This window comes from Armigeres subalbatus, chromosome 2 (assembly GCF_024139115.2).
Source record: "Armigeres subalbatus isolate Guangzhou_Male chromosome 2, GZ_Asu_2, whole genome shotgun sequence".
Lineage (NCBI taxonomy): Eukaryota > Metazoa > Arthropoda > Insecta > Diptera > Culicidae > Armigeres > Armigeres subalbatus.
Window position 1 is genome coordinate 394,785,876 of NC_085140.1, and position 27,699 is coordinate 394,813,574.

The following is a 27,699-nucleotide window of genomic DNA, read 5'->3' on the forward strand; positions in this document are numbered from 1 at the left end:
ACAAATTGATATGAAATTTGCGAAAAAGAATCCACGTGTCTTGGTCCCTCCAAGACACGTGGATTCTTTTTCGCAAATTTCATATCAATTTGTCCATTTCGAAACATATGCTGTGCATATGCACAGCCAAGATATTTAACAAAAAAATGGTTTTCGTACGGCCGAGTTGCCGAATAATATGCAATTAATTGTATAAATTGAATTCAAATATAGGACAGGGACGAGATAAATAAAAAAAATAAAATATTCCTCCAGAAATTTCTCCGGATATTCCTCTAGAAATTCCTCTGGATATTCCTCAAGGAATTCGTCCGGATATTCTTCCAGTCATTTCACCCGATATATTCTCCAGATTTTATTTCCGGGAATTCGTCCAGATATTCCTCCAGAAATTCCTCCATGAATTCCTTCGTAGATTCCTCCAGGAATTATTCCGGCGATTCAACCTGGAATTCCTACGGAGATTCTACCAATAAATCTTCCGGATATACCTCCAGGAATTCTCTCGGATATTCTACCAGGAATTCCTCCGGATTAACTCCAGGTATTCGTCCGAATATTCCTCCAGGTGTGCATCCAGATGTTCCTCCAATTATTTCTTCGGATATTACTCAAAATATTTCTTCGGATATTCCTCCAGATATTCTTCTGGACATTCCTCCAGGAATTCATCCAGATACGCGTCCAATAATTCCTTTGGATATTCCTCCAGAAGTTCCTCCGCATATTCCACCGTGAATTCGTCTAGATATTTGTTCGAGAATTCCTCCTGATGTTCTCCCAGGAATTTGGATGTTCCTGCAGAAATGTTTCCGGTATTCCACCAAATATTTCTTAAGGAATTCCCCCGGATATTTCTTCAGGAATTTCTTCGGGTATTCCTCTAGGAATTCCTGAAGAAATATCCGGAGAAGTTTCAGGGAGAATATCAGGAGGAATTTATGTAGGAATATCTGGACGAATTCCTGGAGGAATATCCGGGAGAATTCCTGGACCTATAGCTGGAGGAATATCAGGAAATAATTATTTGGTTTATTTGTATTATTTGTCTTATTTGTTTTATTAGTCTAACACGTCTTTTTTTCGTCCTATTTGTAATATATGTTTTATTTGCCTTATTTGTCTTATTTGGTTCTTGTATTTCACATCCTTACTCCATCAGCATTACGATCATCACTCGAACCCTGTTTTTTAAGCTTCGTATAATAAATCTTTAATGATATTTTCCAATGTTGTTCCACAAAACCCACATGTTTTTATATTCCTAAATTAGCTGGTGTTTGTTTATTTTGATCTCCCCAATTCGTGACTGGTCGACGCTGCTGTTTTTCTCTCGTCGATCCACTGCACGGGTTTCAAGTTTCTTCTCCATTGTTGACAGTCCCTTTTGCTCTCCGTTTTTTTTTTTTTGAATACTCAAGCAATTGTAATCTGAACAATGATAAAATAATTTGACGACGCTGACAGCTTCATTCTGGCGGACTAAATCGTGCGATTTTCTCTCTCAAAGATAGCTACCACGTGCTTTTTGAACGGAAAACCCTTCCTTCAGACCATAAGAAATTTTTTGATCAATTGTTCAGTATTTTATTATTGTTTGCGCTTCAACAAATGTTTTAGTACAGTATTCTGTGATTGTTTATGGCTTACTCGATGAAACTCGAAATCTTTTAAATTTAGCATACTGCGTTTCCTCCGTAAGTCGAGTTCTCCTTTGCTCGATATTCTCTAAGTCGAGGTAATTTTCCAATGCATTTCCGCCTCGCTAACTCGATGTTTTCAGAATCAGTTCACATGTACAATATACACGATGTCGAGCCATTTGGTCGAATAATTGGAAAAACTTATATGGCGAGTAATGGGAAGTGAAATTATATATAAAAACCCAGATTAATCCACCTAGCGGTGATGATGCCTTTCTCGTGTGGTAAAAAAATAGTATTTTGGGCATTACTTCTGAGCCCATCGTCCGATCGGGCCAATTTTCAATAGGAAACAATGGGGCAGGATTCTGCGTCGAATGCAACCTGTTGCGAGGAAATCGGTTTAGGGTAAGTGCATTAAAAGTGAGCTAGATTTTTTACGCGCTTTTTTCTGAGCAAAAGTATTTTGGCCATAACTACCAAGCCCATTGTCCGATTCGTCCAATTTTTGTTAGGAAACAATGGAGCAGGATACTGCGTTCGAATGCAGCCTGTTGTGAGGGAATCCGTTCAGGGTAAGTGCATTAAAAATGAGCTATACTTTTTTACGCGCTTTTTTATAAGAAAAAGTATTTTGGCCATAACTTCCAAGCCCATAGTCCGATCCGGCCAATTTTCAATAGGAAACAATGGAGCAGTATACTTCGTCGAATGCCTGTTGCGAGTAAATTGGTTGAGGGTAAGTGCAAAAAAAGTGAGCTAAACTTTTTGCTCTTTTGGTGCGCACACACACACACACACACACACACACACACGCACACACACACAGACATCACCTCAATTCGTCGAGCTGAGTTGATTGGTATATAACACTATGGGTCTCCGGGCCTCCTATAAAAAGTTCATTTTTGGAGCGAACATATAGCCTTTACGTATACTTAGTATACGAGAAAGGCAAAAATTAGACGTAAGAAGTATGGAGTGAATTGAGAAATGAGAAGTAAAAAGTGAGACGTGAGAAGAGAAAAGTGAGATTTTAAGAAGTAAGAAGTATGAAGTAAGAAGTGAGAACTGCGAAGTCAAGAGTGAAACGTGAAAAATGAGAAGTTAGAAGTGAGAAGTACGAAGTAAGAAGCGATAATTAAGAAGTGAGAAGTGAAAAATGAGAAGTGAGAGGATACCAGTGAGAAATGAGAAGTGAAAAGTAAAAAGCGAAAAGTAGAAATTAAATAGTGAAAAGTTAGAAGTGAGAGTTGATAAGTAAGAAGTGAGTAGTTAGAAGTAAGGATTGCGAAGTGAGAAGTGGAAAGCGAAAAGAGAGATGTAAAAAGTAAGAGAAGTGAGAAGTGAGACGTTAGAAGTAAGAAGTGAAAAGTGAGAAGTATGAAATGAATAGTGGGAAGTGAGATCCCAACAATCATTGGAAGCTGATAGAGCGCTTATGCAACCAAAAATAGTCTTCTTTGGTTAATAAACTAGTTTATTCAGCCTAGATTGTTTGTTGGGAAGTTGGAAGTGCGCAGTGAGTAGTAAGAAGTTAGTAGTGAGAAGAGAGAAGTGCACCCGAGGAGTGAAAAGTGAGAGATGAGGTATTATAAATGAAATGTGAGATGTGAAAATTTAAAATTGTTAGTTTAATCCTTATTCCTTCCAACTTGCCTTTCTTTTTTCTCCGATCTTTCTTTTTTCTCTTTCCTTCTTTCTTCTTCCTTATTCCTTCTTCTTTTTTTCTGAACCTTATTCTTTTTCTTTCCTTTTTCCTTCTTCCTAATCTTTCTCTTCTTTCATTTTCGTTGTTTCTTCTTCCTTCTTCTATTTTCCATCTTCTGTATTCCTTCTTCTGTCTTATATCTAATAATTATTTTATCACTTCTCAACATCTCGCTTTCCACTTCTCACTTCTCACCATTTCTTTCTGTTTTCCTCCCTACTCATTCCCTACTTCTTACTTCAAGACTATCACATTGCACTTCCCACCATTAACTTGTCGCCTCTCATTTCTCACTTCCCACTACTCACTTCACAGTTGTTCCTGTTCACATCTTAATGCTCAGTTCTCACTTCTCATTACTCTGTACTCACTTTGAACATCTCATTTCTCACTTTTCACTATTCATTTCGAACTTCTCACTTCTCACTTCCCTCAATAAGGAAACAAATTTTAACAATTCAGCCATATGGAACTCGACCAAATGAATCTTTCGTTCAAATGGCATTCGGCTAAACGACCATAAACCATATTTCTACATGTTGTAAAAAGTGTTTGATATTTTGGTAAAAAAAAACCCCTAGCTCTATGGTCCTTTCAATATCGAGTAAGTGAAAGAGTAAAGATGTGCGCCGCTACCGACAGTTTTCCGCACGCCGCTGTCGTCGACATTTCTGCATTGGCGCGCCGCCGTCAGAAAATTTGTCACGCCGCTGATCTGTAGTTTTCACGCCGATTTAAACTTAGAAGTCCACATAATTTTCCGTGGAAATTCCGAAGACTCAATGGAATTTTCGAAGATATTCCCGATGTATATCCCCACATCACGTTGAAACTCCAGAGAATCTTTCGTAAAAATACTAATGATTTTCTAGAAAATTCCATACATTTTTTCGTTGAAATTTCAGAAACCTTTTCTTAAAAATTGAAACGAACTTCCAGTGGAAATTCCGAAGAATTTCTGGTTGAAATACAATTTTTGAATAGAGAAGGACCGTACGGCAGAAAGCGAGTGCAGTGCGTGTTGGCTCTTGTTTCGGACGGCAGAACGATCGCGCGATTTGCCGAAATTTTGTGTTTTGCATTGCGCGGCCGGTAATAAAGTTAATCAGTGCAGTGCGTGTTGGTTCTTGTTTCGGACAGCAGAACGATCGCGCGATTTGTCGAAATTTTGTGTTTTGCATTGCGCGGCCGGTAATAAAGTTAATTAGTTCAGTGCGTGTTGGCTCTTGGTTCAGCGTCAGAATTTTTGAGCAGAGGTAAGGTTTTGATAAACTGTAAATTTATTTAAATACGCACGCACCCACACAGAAGCACACACACACACATTCACTACACATAGAAACCCACATACACACTCATATACAACATACATATATACACACATAAACAAACTTATATACATCATACATAAATACGCACACGATTTTTATTATATATAGTCGACCCGGCAGACGTTGTCCTGCATAGTAGGCGAGAATGTGCGTTCTGAACTGCCCATGCAAAGTTCGCATAGAAATCACAATTTTAGTTTTTCACGGTTTGCTCTAATTTACTCGTGATTTTCGCTTTAGGAAATATCATATAAACCCGTCGGAAACTGTAACGAATGTTTCTGCTAAAGAAATGAAAAAAATCCATCCAGCCGTTTTCGAGTTATGCGGATACGAACACAGACCATTTCATTTTTATATATAAGATTAGGTATCTATATTATTGGAAGCGTTTGGTACGGGAGGTCCACGCTTTCTTCCTTTCCCCTCGATTCCAAGCTATTAAGTGACTTTAGGTATTCCTGAAGTCGCTCAATATCTAGGAGTCATCTCTGCGGTACATACTGCGTAGTTGGCCTGGCCATATGAAAAGAAAAATGACGGAATTCAGAAACCGCCATTTTCCAGGATGCTTTCAAGTATTGGCTACGCAAGTATGAGATTAGATTAGATTAGAGAAGGACCGTACGGCAGAAAGCCATTTGACCGAAGACCACAAAGCTGATTGTTGTTTGGCCGAATATGTTATTTGATTGTACAAAACATTTGGCCAAAGCCCATGTAGACGGAAGTTTTTTTTGGCTGAAATTGTCACTTGGTAGAAAGGGACATACGGCCGAAAATGTCGTTCAGCCAAAAAGTTCCTTTGGTAGGTCATTTTGCCGAAAAGGTCCTTTGGCCGAATAGGTCATTTAACCGAAAATGCCGTTTGCCCGGATGAATGTTTGGTAGAAAGGATTTTTCATGCCAAAAAACCATTTTCGGCCAACGACCGTTTCGGTAAAACGACCAAACTACCTGTTTGGCCGAATGTTCCTTTCTCGGTCAAACCATTTTCGACATAGATAATAACTATTGCGGACAAACGTTCAACCACCCCTCGAATCCCAGTCCAAGGGGGCGCATGAGACACGGAGACAAAGATACAGTAAGCTAGAAAAAAGGTGTTACAGGTGTTGATCCCCAACCCTAAAACATGCACTGTAACAGGAATCTGGTTCGATATGCAAAGCAGAACCACAACTGAGTACTTGACTTGCCATCCCAACTCAAAAAAGACTTCCAATTCCACAATGTGAAATGGAGTGATAAAGAGGTGTACTTACTTTTATTGGTGTACTTATTTTACTTATCCTAGGGTTCTGTTGGTGTGGTGATTGTGTCGGTATGTATCCCTCGTCGTCGGTACTAGAAACATGCTGTATGGACAGTCTGGGGCCAAAGACTACCAGCACCATGCTAGCTGCCCCGCTGCTTCGCACGCCCTTGACTTGCACACACCACAACATCACCAACCAGCCAGGAGGATGTACCACCGCAAGATATGTTGGTGAACAGAAAGACCTGAAGCCAATACCAAAAATCAACCATCACTGCTCTTTGGGATCATGTTTAAGATTCATGCTCGGTTGTTCTTACCGATCTCAAAATATTATTTTATCTCTGCCGAACCATCTTCATCAGGAGCTGCTCTATCCCACTAGAGATGGTCGGGTTTCACATTTTGTAAACCCGAACCCGACCCGAACCCGATTTAAAAATTCCTTTCAAACCCGGACCCGACCCGAACCCGGAATGAAAAATCTTATCAAACCCGAACCCGACCCGTACCCGACAATTTTTGCAGTCTTAAACCCGAGCTGGACCCGAACTATTTTTTGGCGGAAAACTCAAACTAGATATTTTATATTTCTCTTTTCCACTCAAAAGGGTATAGGCCCAAACAACTAACAAGCCTTCAAATTTTTATTATTTATTTAGTTAACATCTAAACAGATAACACTGAATCAACAATTTGACGCCACAATGTACGGTTCGAGGCCGCATCTCTCCATCCTCGGATACGCCCCACGCTCGCCAAGTCATTCTGCACCTGGTCTGCCCATCTCGCTCGCTGCGCTCCACGTCGTCTCGTACCTGCCGGATCGGAAGCGAACACCATCTTTGCAGGGTTGCTGTCCGGCATTCTTGCAACATGCCCTGCCCATCGTACCCTTCCGGCTTTAGCTACCTTCTGGATACTGGGTTCGCCGTAGAGCTGGGCGAGCTCATGGTTCATTCTTCGCCGCCACACACCGTCTTCTTGCACACCGCCAAAGATGGTCCTAAGCACCCGTCTCTCGAATACTCCGAGTGCTTGCAAGTCCTCCTCGAGCATTGTCCATGTTTCATGTCCGTAGAGGACAACCGGTCTTACAAGCGTCTTGTACATGACACATTTGGTGCGGTGGCGAATCTTTTTGGACCGCAGTTTCTTCTGGAGCCCGTAGTAGGCCCGACTTCCACAGATGATGCGCCTTCGTATTTCACGACTAACGTTGTTGTCAGCCGTTAGCAAGGATCCGAGGTAAACGAATTCCTCGACCACCTCGAAGGTATCCCCGTCTATCGTAACACTGCTTCCCAGGCGGGCCCTGTCGCGCTCGGTTCCGCCCACAAGCATGTACTTTGTCTTTGACGCATTCACCACCAGTCCAACTTTTGTTGCTTCACGTTTCAGGCGGGTGTACAGTTCTGCCACCTTTGCAAATGTTCGGCCGACAATGTCCATGTCATCCGCGAAGCAAATAAATTGACTGGATCTGTTGAAAATCGTACCCCGGCTGTTACACCCGGCTCTCCGCATGACACCTTCTAGCGCAATGTTGAACAACAGGCACGAAAGTCCATCACCTTGTCTTAGTCCCCGGCGCGATTCGAACGAACTGGAGTGTTCGCCCGAAATCTTCACACAGTTTTGCACACCATCCATCGTTGCTTTGATCAGTCTGGTAAGCTTCCCAGGAAGCTGTTCTCGTCCATAATTTTCCATAGCTCTACGCGGTCTATACTGTCGTATGCCGCCTTGAAATCAACGAACAGATGGTGCGTTGGGACCTGGTATTCACGGCATTTTTGAAGGATTTACCGTACAGTAAAGATCTGGTCCGTTGTCGAGCGGCCTCCAACGAAGCCGGCTTGATAACTTCCCACGAACTCGTTCACTAATGGTGACAGACGACGGAAGATGATCTGGGATATCCCTTTGTAGGCGGCATTAAGGATGGTGATCGCTCGAAAGTTCTCACACTCCAGTTTGTCGCCTTTCTTGTAGATGGGGCATATAACCCCTTCCTTCCACTCCTCCGGTAGCTGTTCGGTTTCCCAGATTCTGACTATCAGTTTGTGCAGGCAAGTGGCCAGCTTTTCCGGGCCCATCTTGATGAGCTCAGCTCCGATACCATCCTTACCAGCTGCTTTATTGGGCTTCAGCTGTTGAATGGCATCCTTAACTTCCCTCAAGGTGGGGGCTGGTTGGCTTCCATCGTCCGCTGAACTGACGTAGTCATCTCCTCCGCTGCCTTGACTTTCACTACCTGTAATCTCAGCGCCATTCAGATGTTCCTTGTAGTGCTGCTTCCACCTTTCGATCACCACACGTTCGTCCGTCAAGATGCTCCCATCCTTATCCCGGCACATTTCGGCTCGCGGCACGAAGCCTTTGCGGGATGCGTTGAGCTTCTGATAGAACTTGCGTGTATCTTGAGAACGGCACAGCTATTCCATCTCCTCGCACTCCGCTTCTTCCAGGCGGCGTTTCTTCTCCTGAAAAAGGCGGGTCTGCTGTCTCCGCTTCCGTCTATAACGTTCCACGTTCTGCCGGGTACCTTGCTGCAGCGCGACCGCCCGCGCTGCATCCTTCTCCTCCAGAATCTGTCTGCATACTTCGTCGAACCAGTCGTTCCGTCGACTTCGACCCACATACCCGACGTTGTTCTCCGCTGCGTCGTTAATGGCTGCTTTGACTGTATTCCAGCAGTCCTCAAGAGGGGCCCCATCGAGCTCACCCTCTTCCGGCAACGCTGCCTCGAGATGCTGCGCGTATGCAGTGGCGACATCAGGTTGCTTCAGTCGCTCTAGGTCGTACCGCGGCGGTCGTCGGTACCGAACATTGTTGATGACGGATAGTTTTGGGCGCAGTTTAACCATCACCAGATAGTGGTCAGAGTCGATGTTAGCGCCACGATATGTCCTGACGTCGATAATGTCGGAGAAGTGCCGTCCATCAATCAGAACGTGGTCGATTTGTGATTCTGTCTGCAGTGGTGATCTCCAGGTGTACCGATACGGGAGGCTGTGTTGGAAGTAGGTGCTGCGAATGGCCATATTCTTGGAGGCGGCGAAATCAATTAGTCGTAGGCCGTTTTCGTTCGTCAGCCGGTGAGCGCTGAACTTTCCAATAGTCGGTCTAAATTCCTCCTCTTGGCCAACCTGAGCGTTCAAATCTCCTATGATGATTTTGACGTCGTGGCTTGGGCAGCTGTCGTACTCACGTTCCAGCTGCGCGTAGAATGCGTCCTTATCATCATCAGTGCTTCCGGAGTGTGGGCTATGGACGTTGATTATGCTGAAGTTGAAGAACCGGCCTTTGATCCTCAACCTGCACATTCTTTCATTGATCGGCCACCACCCGATCACGCGCCTTTGCATATCGCCCATTACTATGAAAGCTGTTCCCAGCTCGTGTGTGTTGCCGCAGCTCTGGTAGATGGTATGATTACCTCTAAACGTTCGCACCATTGATCCCTTCCAACAAACCTCCTGCAGCGCTACGATGCCGAATCCACGGTCCTTGAGCACATCGGCGAGTATGCGTGTGCTCCCGATGAAGTTGAGAGATTTGCAGTTCCACGAACCGAGTTTCCAATCGCTAGTCTAGCCTTCAAATTACTAGAAGCGAATAAAAAATATTCAATACTTTATTTATTAAACTCGTACCCGACCCAAACCCGACATTTTATCATCTCACAAACCCGTACCCGACCCGAACCCGACATTGTTCTAATTTTCCAAACCCGAACCCGACCCGAACCCGTCGGGTTCGGGTTCGGGTCGGGTTTCGGGTTTGAAAACTTATATCCCACCCATCTGGCACGCTCTATTGGGATAACAATCAAAAAATGATTATATTATCATTCTCCTTCTTCGCACTGTTGTTTATTACCTTGATTGAAAGACAGCCACTCTCCACAAACGGCTATTATATGCCCACTTCACTGACCGAAAATCAACTTGGTTGCGAGATCTGCACGAGATCTGCATAGGATCTGCACGATCCTATTGATCCGTTGTACCGGTAACTAAGTCGCTTTCCGACGATGATGGATTTTATCGGTCTGGATGTCTATACCTGTTAAAGTTAACGGGAGCGTCGTGGCGGTTATCTCTCGAACTCTTATTAGTAACAGAGCATGAGTGGTCAACGTTCGTGATGAAGGACTTCAGCTAGTTTTATTGTAGAGGCATGAAGCGCGATTGATCGATAATTGACAACGATCAACCCGATGGCTTGTTGTTCTGTTGTGCATGTTGGAATTTAGTGTAGTGGTTGACATAGGTACTGCATTAGACTGAAACTTCTCTGTCGATTGGCGAGACTGTGAGTTGCTCAGTACGCGAAGGCAATGATTGCATGCCACAGTCGCCAAGCAAAGAGAGCAAGTTACAGACTTTCGGCTCAACATATTATTCTGCCTAGTGGTATTCGAACAAATGGCTTTCCGTCGAATAACTTTTGGCCTAACGACGAGAAGGGCCATTTGGGAGGAGGCCACAAGGCCGAAAGGAGCTCCGAGTTTTACATTTGGACAAAAACCAACCGGCCAAAAAAGATCGTTTAGCTGAAATGGACATACGGCCGAAAATGTCATTCGGCCGAACTGGTCATTTGGTCGAAAAAGTCGAAAAATAGGTCATTTGACCGAAAATGCCGCAAACATTCCGAAAGTTCGGATAATTCCGCAGCCAGTTCCCGATCAAAACAATGATGTAAATTGTTGATTGCTCGTCTACGGCTGGTTCCACAATCAACGTTAACAAGACCAAATCGTTGGAAGTCAACACGAACAACCCGTCCAACTTTACGGTAGCCGGGCAAGCAGTGGAGAAGGTAGAATCAAAATCTTGGCAGTCAGATGGTGGAACCAAGATTGATATAGGATCCCGGATCAAGAAGGCTTGGACTGCTTTGCGAGTTTACAAAAGATATGGAGATCCAATCAGATTAGTTAAAGATTTGGAGCGAATATTCATCTCTAATGTGAAATATGTGTTGTTATACGCCAATCATACTTTGTGTGTATAAGCAAAAATCACGCAGAAACTGTAAGTATTTATCAACCTATGTTTTATAGTTCGGGCCTCAGAACTGGATCTTTAAATTCTAGAGCGTAAGTTAAGGTGGGGAGCCCTATGTGGCCCTCCTTAGCCTAGCGGAAAGATGCGCGGCTATAAAGCAAGACCATGCTGAGGGTGGCTGTGTTCGATTGCCGGTGCTGCTGGTCTAGGCAATTTTCGGTTTGGAAATTGTCTCGACTTCCCTGGGCATAAAAGTATCATCGTGTTATCCTCATGATATACAAATGCAAAAATTGTAACATGGCTTAGACACCTCACGGTTAATAACTGTGGAAGTGCTGAATGAACACTAAGCAGCGAGGCGGCAATGTCCCAGTGGGGGATGTAATGCCAATAAGAAGAAAAAGAAGAAGTCAAGGTGAATCGGCAACACATTACGAAAGAGCAACACATTACTGGAATCCGGTAGAACATCGCAGCAGGCAGACCCAGAGGCTCATGGCGACGTAACCAAAATAAAGAAATAAAGACTCAGTAAATCGTCAGGAATCTGACCTGGGTCTCCCCAGGCTAAAGTTCTTTTACGATGGCGCTATGAGTGAAATATTAAGCCAATTCAAACGAGATAACTTTTCTCTGAAAATGGTTAGCCTACGCAACACATCCGAACCCAACCTTGAAATTGAAAACATCTGCCACTAACGAGGACCGAAATAGCATTGGCACGTCAATCCTGAGGAGAGCTGCCATTTGTGTGTGGATTTTTTTTTCTCTCCGCACTGCCATCGGATCACTTTATGTCTCGCTGGTATATCAGGTTAGAGGTTCTGGCTGTGTAGTAAAACTCTAACCCTGCATCGCAAATATAATTGGACACTTGATATTTTTCCATCGCTCTTCCACTACACAATCAGTGTTGTGCGCTAACTCTTAACAATCTATTCAATTATTTCTTTTCCCGTAGCACAATCGCAGCGCATGAAGTAGAAATAAAAATCATGATCGATTCACCTGTTGTTAATCGTGGCTTTTTCGAATATAGGTATTCTTCTTCTTCATTGTTGGAATTTTTGACACTAAATATGGTTACTAAGAATAATTGATTTTTTTCTAAAATCGTTACAAATCAAAGGAAAACTATCGCAATTTTTAGGTGCGATCAAAACAGAACACGAGAAAAACGACACATTGACAAGATGATAAAACGTTTTGTTATCGCTTCTCATTGATGACACTTTTGGGATCAAAAAATCACTATAATAAAGAAAAAAAAAATTTTTGGGATGCATATAAATCCCCAATCTAATATTGAGGTTTGAGACAAATAACTAAATAGAAATGTGAACGCCTAAAAAAATAATAATAAGGGGATTTTTTAATACCTAAATATTGAAAAATGTTGGAAATGATTGACAGGAAAATGTGTAGACGTTACAGGGTTTGCAGATAACTCGAATAATATCAAGATTATAAAACCATTCAGCAAACCTTGGTCAACAAGAGAAACAAACTGAACTGTACGCGAAAAAACACCCATTTCAGTCTCCGAAGACACGCGAAAGTTGACTTTTCGTTCTGTCTGGCTCGTCGCATTTGGTTGTGTGCGATCGTCCTGTTTCCCAGCAGAGCAGTGCAACTTCATTGGTTTGATTCTGTTTTCTTCCGGTGTTCTCCCCGGAGAGATACACAGACCTGAAGTGGGTCTTGGAAGAAGACTAATGATGATATTGATGGTACCCTTCCCTGTCGGGGATTTTTTTTTGCTGTGCCGCTCCTACGTACGGTAAAGGTATTGGGAAAGGCGACGTTCGTGAAAGCAAGGTTGATTGCGCCTTGTCTGAAGAAGGACATCGATGGGAAAGGATTTTGCTCTCCATCTTTTTCAACGATGTTTGACCATCAATTCTGGTTAGGATCTTTTCAATTTGCATACTTTTGCTACACGAGAAGATGGATTGTAATGCTTATTGGCATAGTTAATAAGCATAAACCAGGGAAAAAGGTTAGTTATTATTTGAAAGAAGATGGCCACTTTCAGAAAATTGATTTGAAGAATAGTTTATAAGTGGATGAAAGTTTTTCATTTTACTGATATACACATCATATTTTATCATGTAATTATTTTTATTGAAAGGCTTAATTTATAACAATACCTTATAGGACCAATACAATAACTGCAGAGAATACACATTTTTGAATATGAACTATCTGTTAGACAATCCGCTTTACAAACATTCTTAAATCTTGTTAAGGGTGATCCTTTCCAAGAGTATCCAGTAGCCTGTACGATGTTGATTCTTCTTCATGCTGTTTTCCTGGCTTAGCAACATCACTAGCTTTTGTATTTTCCATCTGTCTGGGAGGCAATATTCATCTAGAGATTACAGCATTATCATCCTGGACAGGTGCGAGAGCAACAATATCGCTTTATCCTCTAGACTCTTTGAAGCTCTACTACTAAACTACATTATAGCAGCATCTCCCGGGTAGACGATAATGGCACATCAACAGTTAAAAATTATATTGATAACAAAACATGATATGAACTTGTTTGAAAAAAGTGGTAAAACAACAGGCGAAAATAACCAAACAAATCCACTAAAATATCATAAAAACATCAGGTTTTTCTATGAACAAGAACTAATCAATATCTTGAGCTCTTAGTTTGTTCTTGTTAATAGCAAAAGCAGCTGTTTTTATATTATTTTAGTGCATTTTTTTTTTGTTATTTTCGTCCGTTATTTTATCACTTATTTCAAACAAAATCATATGATATTTTGTTATCAATATCACAGCTTCTATCTACCAGTGCAATGCTAGTTTATATCTACTCTTTTTTCATACGGGAATGAGACTACTCAAAACTCTTTTGACGAAAATTGAGTAAAGTGTCCGTGGGAAAAAAGACACAGCAATACTATTCTGCTCTGTCACTGGGTAGATGATAGTAAGATTGGGATTATTTTTCTGAAAAATACCATCCATCCCTCAGAAAAGGGATGGACAAAATATTGTTTCAAGACAAGGGATGGGGAGACTGGGTTGCTTCTCTCCTGGGATGTAAATTTGATCGAGCCTCTCACAACAGCGTCTGTTTCCGATGCGGCTGAGCATCGTCCGAGTGCCAGCGAGGAACTCTGAGCAAAATTTTTCACAATGGTCCACCGGAAATTTAGGCCGAATGGTTATCCTGAAATTCAGGGAGTTCCCGAGCAGCACAAGTCAGGCAAATCTGGTTGCAGCAACTTAATTGTGACTAAATCTGGTCACATATGAGTTGCAGTAACCTATATGGAATATGTGTGCTGCTAGGGTTAGTGTCAGGCCCTGCAAGATTTCAATGCGCTTATGTGTAAGGATTTCGGTAAGCCTTCTAAAGTGACTATAATAACAGTGCCGCCAAGTGTTAAAGTTTGAACAAAATAACCGTCAGTTCCATACAAACGCGTGTGCCAAACAAGCAGGAAACTTGGGAAACGTGGCACATGGTGGTACTCTTCTTCTAGGTAAGCTACCACCGCCGTATAATGTCAATAACTTCGCCGGATGAACTTCGTAATATTCTGAGATCTCAGGTAATATTAAGCTTCGTAGAAGCCGGGTGGGTCTCAATGTTTTCATTCGTAAATAACATCAAAATAATAGTTTCAGTTTTTTCTCCATACATTTTTCAATAAACTCCAAATAATTGAAGCACCGCGCCCATACAGTAGATGCCTATTAGATTGACAATGGAGGAGAAAATATTGTGACCAACATGTTTTGTTTAAGGCGATACTGAATGTGTCAATTATAATTGTTTTTTATGACAGTAGCTCAAAGTTCATACCTACTCAACCGACACAATAAATCTGACATTCAAGGTATCGATAAAACTCTTTCTTCAAAATCTGGGTTACTATGGTTGAATTATGTTGATGAAAAACCTAAGCGATTTCATCCCTGCAACGGTGACAACTAGGGTAACGGTAATAATAGTGGAGGTATTAGTAGATCCAAAAAGAAAATTTTTTTTTAAAATCTATAATTATGGGAAATATACAGCCTTAATGTCTTAGCCAATAGATAAACAAAGAAATTTACTAACAAAAATAAGATTGGTGTTAGTTAACATCTACAACTACCGAATATTACTTGCACTACTAATGGGTACACTGTTCCTTTAGTGGTGATAAAAATTAATTTTGGTTCCCATAGTGGCACTATCCATTGATTTCTTATGAGACGCGGCACTATTGGTACGGTTGCACCACTATAGGTGCAAAGGAGTCAATTTTATTAGGAAAAATCATTGTTTTCAATAGTTTTTCAAACGAAATCTTAGGATAAGTTGCACTTAACAGGATATTGAAAGCACGATGCATCAACTGAAACCATAATAGAGTGTATAATTTTGAAAAATCTCATTGAAACCCCACTACCTCCACTATTGGTGATACCTCACCTAAGGGTATGGTTACACTACCATTTTGTATTCTGGTTTCGTACATTTTGTTAATAGATTATTTTTACCGGGAAGGTCATCCCATCAAAAATATTTATTTCAGTCGAGTTCATATTACATTTATCTACTCCCAAGTATGCAGAAAAAAATATATGGCGACCTGCCCACAACTGTAACCAGCATTGTGCTGATTTTGTTATACAAATATGTTCGGGCAAACATACAGGGGAACTTTCCGGGATCTCCCATCTCACTAAACATATATTCATCTCATCACAATACAAAGAAATACAGCACTAATCTCATTGCCTTTTTTTGCTACAATGCGTACTCACTGCTGAACTGCAGAATTAAGAAAAAACAAATTCATTTCATTGCTTAGTTTTTGATGAGATGACCATGGGTCCTATGAAATGAAGTGCCGAACAGTTCCTCTACATATTTTTTTCTAAGGCTGCGTCTCATTTCCCGAATTAAACTAAAATTAAATTTAAAAGTAATAGTTGAATAATTTCCGAATAATAACACTACTGATTCACTGAATAATAACACTACTATTTCTTCTAGAATCTTTTCAGAAATTATGACAAAATATTTTCTAGAAGCCCATCGGGAAATCCACCCAAAATTAATTCAATAATTTATTCAAAACTGCTACAGTGATTCAAGAAAGGATCTCCTGTACGAATTTATCCAGAAATTTCTTCAACAACTCTTCAAGAGTTTTTTTTTCGGGGGATTTCTCCAGGAAATCCATTGGGAAATGAATCAGAAACTTAATTTAAAGTTCCCATATGAATTCATCTTAACATTTCCATAAGGATTTCAACCAGAAATTTCATCGAGAACTTCTTCAGAATATACTTCATGGAAACAATCAGCACTTATTTCATGGTTCCATCGTGAATTTCGTCTGTAGGAATTCCGAAGCAGTCCCTGGAAGATGCAGCATATTTTAAAGAATTTCCGGGAGATTTTCAAAATAAATTACTGACGCAACTTTCCAAAAATAAAAACCTTTGGGATCTATTGAAGGATTTATAGAAGGATTCTTGAAGTAATTGTCGCGGAAACTCCTGGAGGAACTCGAAGACGATAAGCCAGGTGAATTAGTGGAAGAATTTTAAGGAGCGAAATTTGGGTGGAAGTATCAGAAAAGAAATAGGATACTTTCGGAAGGAATTTCTGTAAAAATTTCTGTAGGAATTTCCCTGAGAATTTCATATAAATATATGAATTGCAATTTCCATTATATAAAAATTTCCACAGAAATTTTGAAACAGATTTTAGAGAAATTGCTTGAAAAATTGAAAAACTCCGAAGAAATTGTTGTTATGCAGGATTTCTGGAGGAATTTCGATTGAACTTTTGTAGGAATTCAGGGAAGAACTCTTGAAAAAACATTCAGAGAAATTCTTGGAGAATCTTCACAAAGAATTCCCTGAGAAACTTCCCAACTAATTTCAGGTGAAACCTTCGGAAGAATTCCTGGAAAACATCCGGGGGAATTCGTGGAGTAACTTTTATTTTCTTCTTTATTAAAGACGCTTTGGAGTAACTTCTAAAAGAAGTATTGGGAGGAACTTCCGGAGGAATCCTTGGTGGAACTTCAAGAGAAATCCCTGGAGGAACTCCAGGATGAATTCTTGGAGAAACTTTTAGAGGAATTCCGGGGAAAGCTTGCTGAAGAATTTTCAAAGGAACTTCTAAAGGAATTCCTGGAGGTGCTTGCGGGGGCCCTCCTTAGCCGTGCGGTAAGATGCGCGGCTACAAAGCAAGACCATGCTGAGGGTGGCCGGGTTCGATTCCCGGTGCCGGTCTAGATAATTTTCGGCTTGGAAATTGTCTCGACTTCCCTGGGCATAAAAGTATCATCGTGCTAGCCTCATGATATACGAATGCAGAAATGGTAACTTGGCTTAGAAACCTCGCGGTTAATAACTGTGGAAGTGCTTAATGAACACTAAGCTGCAAGGCGGCAATGTCCCAGTGGGGGATGTAATGCCAACGAAGAAGAAGCTTGTGATGGAATTCCTAAAAAGAAAAAAAATTCACAGGAATTCCTGGAGAAATTTGTTTGAACTTTTCTTCGAATTTTTGGAGACGCTTTCAAAAGATTTCCTGTAGGAGCTTCCAGAAGAATTCTTAGAGAAACTCCAAACTAATTCCTGGAGGAATTTCCTAGGAATTCCTGGAAGAACATCCGGAGGAATTCCTGGAGGAACTTCCGGAGGAATTCCTGGAGGAACTTCCGGAGGAATTCCTGGAGGAACTTCCGGAGGAACTTCCGGAGGAATTCCTGGAGGAACTTCCGGAGGAATTCCTGGAGGAACTTCCGGAGGAATTCCAGGAGGAACTTCCGGAGGAATTCCTGGAGGAACTTCCGGAGGAATTCACGGAGAAACTTCCGGAGGAATTCCTGGAGGAATTTCTGGAGGAGCTTCCGGAGGAACTCCTGGAGGAACTTCCGGAGGAATTCCTGGAGGAACTTCCGGAGGAATTCCTGGAGGAACTTCCGGAGGAATTCCTGGAGGAACTTCCGGAGGAATTCCTGGAGGAACTTCCGGAGGAATTCCTGGAGGAACTTCCGGAGGAATTCCCGGAGGAACTTCCGGAGGAATTCCCGGAGGAACTTCCGGAGGAATTCCCGGAGGAACTTCCGGAGGAACTTCCGGAGGAATTCCCGGAGGAACTTCCGGAGGAATTCCCGGAGGAACTTCCGGAGGAATTCCCGGAGGAACTTCCGGAGGAATTCCCGGAGGAACTTCCGGAGGAATTCCCGGAGGAACTTCCGGAGGAATTCCCGGAGGAACTTCCGGAGGAATTCCCGGAGGAACTTCCGGAGGAATTCCTGGAGGAACTTCCGGAGGAATTCCTGGAGGAACTTTTGAAGGATTCCTGGAGGAACTTCCGGAGGAACTTCCGGAGGAATTCCTGGAGGAACTTCCGGAGGAATTCCTGGAGGAACTTCCGGAGGAATTCCTGGAGGAACTTCCGGAGGAATTCCTGGGGGAACTTCCGGAGGAATTCCAGGAGGAACTTCCGGAGGAATTCCTGGAGGAACTTCCGGAGGAATTCACGGAGAAACTTCCGGAGGAATTCCTGGAGGAATTTCTGGAGGAGCTTCCGGAGGAACTCCTGGAGGAACTTCCGGAGGAATTCCTGGAGGAACTTCCGGAGGAATTCACGGAGGAACTTCCGGAGGAATTCCTGGAGGAACTTCCGGAGGAATTCCTGGAGGAACTTCCGAAAGAATTCCTTGAGGAACTTCCGGAGGAATTCCTGAAGGAACTTCCGGAGGAATTCCTGAAGGAACTTCCGGAGGAATTCCTGAAGGAACTTCCGGAGGAATTCCTGAAGGAATTTCCGGAGGAATTCCTGAAGGAACTTCCGGAGGAATTCCTGAAGGATTTTCCGTAGGAATTCCTGAAGGAACTTCCGGAGGAATTCCTGAAGGAACTTCCGGAGGAATTCCTGAAGGAACTTCCGGAGGAATTCCTGGAGGAATTCCTGAAGGAACTTCCGGAGGAATTCCTGGAGGAACTTCCGGAGGAATTCCTGGAGGAACTTCCGAAGGTGGAATTCCTGGAGGAACTTCCGAAGGCGGAATTCCTGGAGGAACTTCCGAAGGCGGAATTCCTGGAGGAACTTCCGAAGCGGAATTCCTGGAGGAACTTCCGAAGGCGGAATTGCTGGAGGAACTTCCGAAGGCGGAATTCCTGGAGGAACTTCCGAAGGCGTAATTCCTGGAGGAACTTCCGAAGGCGGAATTCCTGGAGGAACTTCCGAAGGCGGAATTCCTGGAGGAACTTCCGAAGGCGGAATTCCTGGAGGAACTTCCGAAGGCGGAATTCCTGGAGGAACTTCCGAAGGCGGAATTCCTGGAGGAACTTCCGAAGGCGGAATTCCTGGAGGAACTTCAGAAACTATTTTGAGTCTAGTCACTGAAAAGTCACTATTAGCATCCAAAAGTCACTAAAGTCACTATTTTTGCATTGGGTATTGTAAAAAAAGTTCAAAATAAAAATCATTTGTGCCTACACATCAAATGTGAATTTTGTATCAATATATAAAATTAGGAAGATATACACCAAATAAGTTTCAAGTGTGTTGAGAAAATCGTGAGGTTATTTTTTATATTTCATGTCGACTATGATTTTTTATTTAACGAATGGAATTTGTTAAAATGCGACAGGTTGATCTTGAGTATAGAGTCCATAATTGGGGAATATTGGAACTAGCACCAGGTCTGCTGGTGAGCGGTTATACCATCATGTGACAAAGATGGTGAACAGCCGCAGTTTCATCACATGATAATGATGTTTGATGTCTCTCAACGCCGCCAGGGAGAATAATGAGCGATAAGGGCGTCGATGACATTGACGTGACATGACATTATGATTGTTAAATGGCAAGCAATCATCAACAAGGAGCAGAGGAACCTACACTGTAAACCCAACAGTACTCTTTAAAGCGTAAAAACCACCCATAATTTTTCAATATATGAAACTGTCAAAATAATGAGTAATTATATTTTTTTCATAATGTGTATTTTGCTCCCATTTTCAAGTTCCATGTTTTTACTCATTAAAGAGTGAAAATCAAGTTAAAATTTATGAACAAACAAACCAAGATGCTGATGGTCGAAGAGGTAAGAGTTCTTGCTTTAATTACGATTATTTTTATTAAATATTCGTTAATTTATGTCTCTTCCAGCCCGACGATTGAGACGTTTATCAGCAAACAAAAGATGCGTCTTCAGCAAACCTTTGGCACTGATTCCTGAGGCTGCCAGCTGCTGGTGTTCCAAACATTGAGAAATCGAAGACGGTGTCGGTTTCGAATCCAACAATGGTCCCAGGGGCAGCTGCTGGTAGTGTACCAGACAGCCGAAGACGATTGGCGGTCATAAGGAATACCCTCGATTCCGGCATGGGCTCCTGGTGCAGCTGCTCAAGGTGCTCTGCAGTTCGATGCACAATGCAGTCATAAATTGAAGTACCGATAGGAGTTACTCTGATCCGATTTTGCCGATAACAACAGATCCCGTGCTCCAGTATATTAGAATCTGCTAATACCGTCAACGGCACCGGTCTGATCATGCATATCAGTAGTTCCAATCAGGAGAGTACGTAGAGGTGAGAAAGTTTGGAGCCACCGGTGGAAAGAACAACTATTGATTTGTTTAAAGTTATGATGTGCATTTAAGTTTATTGAATAAATAATATTATTTTTCTGCTTACTTTTATTAAAATGTTTGTCGTTTAATAATAAGGATTAGTTTCAATATTTATATCCGGGAGAATTTAATTTTTGAATAATAAAGAGTGATTTTTACACATTTTCCAATAAAAGTTTTCTAAGATAATGGGTAAAAATCACTCGCTAATCTGACATACAAGCAGTTTACCCATTAATGAGTAAACGCTGTTTACTCTTTTAATGAGTTGAACTATTTAACTTCATAGTGGGTACTTTTTTACCCATTAAAGAGTACTTTGGTGGCACAGTGTACGGAAAAACGAACTGACAACACTGACACCGATCGATTAACCGCTGAAGAGGGCATCGATCCCCTATGATCGACACATCACCCACCAGCTACGCCATCGACTGAGGAAATTCGGCATCGATTTAGTATTCTCCAGCAGAAGGAATCAACTGAAGACACTGTTGGGCTCCACAAAGGATAGAGTAGACATGTTAAATAAGGCCGGGGTTTATCAAATTAATTGTTCACAGTGTGATAAAGTATATGTAGGTCAAACAAAAAGATCGTCAGATGTAAGGTTCAAAGAACATATTGCAGAAGTAAGTAAGGCTAAGAGGGAAACTGATAAGGGATTAAATTATGAGTTTAGGTCTAAGGTAGCTGAACATGTATATCAGGAAAATCATTCAATTACGACATCAAACATTAAAATTTTAAGAAATGTCTCTTCTCCATGGAAACTTGATGTTGCTGAGAGCTTGGAAATCTACCGACAGGTACAAACGCGGTTGTTGAATAAAGATCAAGGAAATGGTAGCTCCTGGCTCTTCAAGTTTATAGCTAAGCATCAAGCGCATCAAGCGAGTAGAAATAAGCACCGTAGTAAGATAAGTACCTAGATAAGTTATTATACCTACGCATAGTATAAATAGTGTAAGCTGCGATCATTTTCTTCAAGTCGAGTCAAGTACGAGACACTGAAGACGGCCTTACTTTTGAGGTCGAAATACGTATCTGTCAAGATACAATTAAGTGGTGGAATTCAATGGGATTGTATAAACTCGTCTTATGACAGGTGAAAACATTCCACTAAAAAGCTCAAAATAATTTTCTTATAGTTAAATGGTTGTTAAATCCGCCTTGCGACCCTTCGGGATGAGACTCGAAAAAGAAATAGTAGAACAGTAATTCTGGCACAAGCCATTAGGCTAGATGTCGTTTTAACCGTGCGTGAAAACAGGCTTTACGAAAATGAGTTGCGGATCATATGCAGAAAAAATGGCTTGTTCGCAAAGAAAAATAAAATGACACGACGCTGCTCATTTTTTGCTAACGAGGGTGTGCATTTTTATTGTGATTTAGTTCCTAACTCCGGTAAGATTTGTAAAGAACATGTGCGTATGAAAAAAGCTCGCGAATAAAACCGCCTTAAAAAAGGATCATGCTGTAATTCAATACTTTTTGCTTGAAATTATTTTAGAAACATAACATTTTATTAAAAAAAGGTTTCTTTTTATTAACAATTAAGAATAGATACCCAAAAAACTAGTGTGGAGGTAAATGAATTAGTCGGATTTTTTTTCCTTTGCTTTTGAGACGTCTTAAGCTCGGACCTAGTTGATCCATCTCGCTCAATCGGATTTTTAATTTTTTTTTCTATATACATAAAAAAAGAATGTCTGTCTGACCCTCATAGATTCGGAAATTACTGAACCGATTAGCGTGAAGGATTGTATACAGAGGTTTTTGGGGCCGGGAAGGTTCTTAATTTCGTTCGAGACCCCTCCGCTTTGGAAAGAGGAGCTCCCATACAAATGAAACATAAAATTCTTCATAACTCGAGAATTAATCAAGTTAATGGAACCAAATCTAGTAGGTGGAGGTTTTTGAAGCAAATAAATGTTTCTGTGGTAGTTCAAGACCTCTCACTCTCGTTTGTAAAGGGGACAAATGAAATAGACATTTCTTCATAACTCAAGAATTAATAAAGTAAACCGAACCAAATTTGGTGTAAGGAGGTTTTTGAAGACAAGAAAATTGCGAATTTAAAAAAAGCAGGAAATAAATCAATTTTATGCGAGATGAAGTTCGTTGGGTCTGCTAGTCCAAAATAAAACAACAAACTTAGTAGATCCAAAGATTTTTTCAACCCGAGATTATACGAGAGATACCTACTCGTGGTGTGTTTCTTAATATGATGCTATCATATATCGGAATATCTCCTAAATGACTATGGATGGATAGTTTTGTTGAATAATAGAAATTGTAGAGCTGGCACTACAAAGATTTTAAACAGCGGCAATATGTCGGTGGCGGCGTGTGGTGCATCGCACACATCTACTGCGGGCTTGATCTATGAAGAAGTATTTATTAGTAACGGGACATGGGAGCGGAAGAGAAGGTTCGGACAGAATTAACAGCCTTCACTTTAGCGCCAGGCAGTTCTTACACTGCCGCGAAGGTGCGTTCCAGAAAACTCATTCGAAAGTCCCGTACCCGGCCAGGAATTCTCAGGGCGAGTCCTTTCTTCAAACCTCAACCCACACTCAATACTTAAGCGCACCGAAACCAAACCAAAAGAATAAATTAATGAAAATAACCACAAGTCACAGGGTGGGAAGTTTACCATTAAGGATTCCCCTCCCAGAGCCTATTCTAATCGTTAAAAAAAACCGTAATGATTTGAATTTTCTCTCTTACTCCTCAACTGAATCACTAACGCTTGCCTTTTTAAAACATAGTTTTTACTTCCATGCGTTTATTTATGGCTAAACGATTTACTGCGTAGGTTCTTGACTTAATACTACATCAATCGGAAACAGTTTCCACTTTTCGTTTTTTTTTACAATTTTACTCAATTTAGGTTAGGGTTAGTATTACAAAACTTGGTCGACCTTACTTGAACTGTAACTTCCGGAAGCGATTAGGGAGTTCCATCGATGTTCAGCGGCGGTTAGTAAGTGCACTTACTTGTTGGCGCGATTTAAAACCGTTGGATAACGCACGATGTGGTGTACGAATTTCATCAGTTCTGTCCCAGTGTGCTTAGCATAACTTGCACGGGATTGCCTTGCAACTGTGGTGAGTCCTCTATCGGATAACCGATGAAACTTTGGTTGGTGACTCGAATATCTGGTGTGGTGAAAAGAAGGAACGCACCAAGATGGTGTGACGTCACCGTTATGCTGCACGTCGCATGTTGTATTGCATCATCATTGATTGATACCAGGGCGTACAGTCGATCAACGCGTCGATGTCACTGCGACGGGCGGTTGGCTCGGCCCTAGGGTGCACCCTCGTTTGAAGGGATAATCTTCAAACGACGAAAGATTACTTTTTGATCTTGACGTTATCAATTTTACCATTTACCTTTCTGTCTCAGTTGTAGATTTCTTGTTAGCTAACTTCACTGGACCATAACATTCAACGGGACTTTAGTCTAAACGTTATAAAAAGTAATCTCATTATGGAAACAATGGGACCTATTATCGAATCGTACTTGCCACACGTGCTTTTCATATATCACCAAATTTGTTGCTAATTTGTATAGTTCGCGCCCTAAGCGTCTTACAATATTACAAGCTATAATAATTCACTTGATATAACTCCTATTCAATCTCAAAAACTCCACTTCGGACAAACTTTCACTTTAGTTCAAGTCTTCAACTTTTGCTTCCAAAAATGGTCTTCTACGGTTCACAGTCGGAATGCAAGAGAACGTAAAAATCATTTTGTACATTCATCGTACCTATCGTGCTCGCGTTCATTCGTTTGATAATTTTCGTGGCTTTTTGATTATGAACCAACATTTGAAAATTGAACTCATTTAGTGAATTCCTTATTGACGGTTTATCATCTGAGAGCAAGAACGCAATCTTCGTTTTAACAGTAGAGGCTTTTTTTATAATTCCTTTTTTTAATTATTTTTTTAAATTTCTTTTGGGTTGGGATTAAGATGGATTTTTTTTTCTTATACCTAGGATTGTGTAACCTTGTTACACTGAAGCTGGCAATGTGATTAGGATAATCTTACCCCGTAAAGATGGTTTTCCAGTATCACTGGTTTTCACAGATCTGTCATAAGTTTCACAATTTTGTTTGTATCTCGACAGATACGCGTATTTTGGCCACTGTAAGATCAACTTCATTGCGTCGTATTTGATTCTACTTCGAGAGCCAATTTTCATGCAATGAGTCTTCGAGTCTACTGGACGAGTCTCGCTCATATGGCTTATATGAATTTCAATTAGCGACGATTCAACGTTTACCAGGTGTTTAAATCAACCAAATATTTCCTTATTGTATTAAAAAGCTATTCACTACAAAAACGGAAATAAATAACTGATTTACTAATGAATCGTTGCGGCTAAATTCGAAATGTTTACATTTCGAATCAAAGTGTCCGGAGTTCGAAGCATCCCCAATAATGTGATTATTTTGACAAATTTGACAATGTAAACTGCAATTTTTAATACATTACGACATTTTTAATATTTTTAGCTTGGTAGAGAGTGCCCAAACATTGACTGATTCGAATAAAATTTCAGGGCACCAAATTCAGTGGAATAAGATAAAACTGTTAACCAATTTCCTAAGAACCTAAAGTTCTAAGCAGTAGATGAATAAATTAGTCTTCACGCATACGTTATGAAAATATATTTCAATTCGAACTATCAACAAAAACTTTTTTGCTCGAAGTAATAAATCTCGCACTTACAACATTTTACCATCTCTCATTGCAGCGGAATTCCTTGCCTCTGTTCGTCGCTCGGCAGAAGCCTGCCAGTACCGACTGAAAGCAGCAGAGTTGGCCCCGGACGATTACTCCCTGGTGACGGCCGCAGCCTCAGCCCTCCGTTTGCTCGATCGAAAGGTCGAAGCGGAACGGTGGTACCGGCAGGTGCGTACATAACCGTTATCATCATCAACAGCCCATCCCTCTGTGCTAATGAATCGTTTTTTTTTTTCTGTCTCTTTTTTCCATCCGCACAAAATCCACCCTTCTAGGCCGTTAACTTACGACCGGAAGAGGCACGTTCTCACACTAATCTCGGAGCCATTCTTCATCTGCTCGGGCGACCCCAGGAGGCCGCAATCAGCTACAAAGAAGCGCTCCGACTGCAACCTAACGATCTGACGACGCTGACCAATCTGGCCAAGCTGGGAATTGCGGAAATTTCCTGAGATACGCCTCCACGTCCGACGGCCACCCCGACGAAGCATCCGACGGCTGATGAGGACGATATGAGCTAGCTTGCTGGACGGGGGTTTTAGGGAGACCGTGGATGTGTGTATGAAAATGTGATCCGCTTAAACGCTGTATAGATTGATACTTTGTTGAGATATTTTGATTTATAAATTATGAAAAGTCGGTGAATGGAATTTGAAAATAGAAACAATAACCAATTGTAAATAATGCTAGATGTACGTTGTAAAATAATGTAAAATAATGAATCAATTGAAATGAAAAAGAAGGATCATAGCTAGTACAAGTTTGAACTATCAAAAGACAAATTTTTGTATCGGATAACTAATAAGCAGATTAACCTATGTTTAATTACAAATACTGTTAATTACCCTGCCAAAAAAGGGCTAATCAAAATCAGACTCATACCCGAAAGACAAGGAAAGGAACACAACAAAAGGTGACAAATTAGCTAGCCTAAGAAACTGTACCATAAAGATGCTATCGTAAAGAGAATATAATTAGTAAAACAGAATAGGACAAATAATAGAAAGCCAAAAGCTTTGTTAAGTTTCTTGTAACGAATGGATTTTGTTTGTTCATAAGACTAAATATACTATGCCTAAAAATGATATTTTTAATGTCCATCGAAGATGTGACAAAATATTTCAAGTGATCAGTAAGTATTAGGCATGGTTTCTTTCGGCTGTAAGTGCTACATGGCCGATGTAAAGCGCTGATGGCTGTGCATTGGCTTTAGTAAAACATTTAACAGCTAAGAGGTCAACTTTAACGCCCATTGATCGCTTGTTATATTTGCCTACACACTCAACCCCTGGCGTACTGTAGAACAGCATCATTCATATTAATTAACATGTCGTCAAACAAAGCCTGAAACGAATGGAAAACATGAAAATCAACAAATATTGAAATACACTCAGCGAGTGCGGGGCGTTGTGGAATGAATTATTGTGGAGTCCATCGGGCTGCAATCATAATCGCACAGCTATAATTATGTGAGAGCCACGGGACACGGCACATAATAGTCGCCAAGAAAAAAAAAAGATTAAACTGTATTTAAAATGCGCTTGGATCAAAGTGCGATAAAAATGAAATGATTGTTTTCGTCGGATGATACTGTGAATGGTGCTCAGCAATCGCACTCTCTCGTCCAATGGCGAAACCCTATCCTACAGAAGGCTGTCAGGGGGTGCACGGATGACGAATGGACGAATTAAAATTACAAAAAAAGAATCTCAACGATTGAAGTGTAAAATGAGAATATTGAACAGAAATATTTAAATCAATCGCAACCGAGGGTGAAAGGGAATAGTCCCGCGGGCGAAATCTCTGTTCGCAATTCACGGAGGCAACTATACAATTTCGGAATAAATGCAAATTTGTTAATAAAAAAGAATGAAAACCCACTTGTTTCAATTACGATAGACTAAACGAAAGCATTTTCCTTGGTGTGGATTACCGATACTTCGAATTTATTGAAATTTGCGCGTATTCAATTCCGAAGCGTTTGGGCAGGTTGATGACAACTTTTTGTGGTTCAATCAGAGTTAATTGTCTTTTTCACGAGTATTTGCCACTCGGCATGGACATCAATTAAAATGTTTGAAAACTCGTTGTGCATATTTAACAACAAGTGGAAGATTTAATTCGAAAAATGTATTTGATTGCACATATCCACTTTTCTTCGGTATGGTTGCACTGTCGCTCTTGGGCTCATAACCCACCGACATTGTAACGTTCTTTGGACGTTATGCTTTAGCAAACTTGCATTACAGGAGCTTATAGTAGGAGGAAGACGTATTTTCAGAATGCTACCACCTAGAACCTGGTTGGTTATAGCGATAATACACCTATGGCTGTGTGTATTGTAGAGCTC

At 41.1% G+C, this 27,699-nt stretch overlaps 1 protein-coding gene across 3 annotated transcripts in view; it reads left to right on the forward strand.

The window, feature by feature from the left end:
• Nucleotides 1-27,216, forward strand: part of LOC134213214 (protein O-mannosyl-transferase TMTC2-like) — a 759,458-nt gene extending 732,242 nt beyond the window's left edge. For all 3 annotated transcript variants that reach the window (XM_062691957.1, XM_062691956.1, XM_062691958.1), the window contains exons 11-12: nucleotides 25,360-25,517; nucleotides 25,625-27,216. In XM_062691957.1, the coding sequence (XP_062547941.1) occupies nucleotides 25,360-25,517; nucleotides 25,625-25,801 (335 nt within the window). In that variant the 3' untranslated portion in view covers nucleotides 25,802-27,216. The remainder of the gene's footprint in view (nucleotides 1-25,359; nucleotides 25,518-25,624) is intronic.
• Nucleotides 27,217-27,699: the final 483 nt, after the last annotated feature.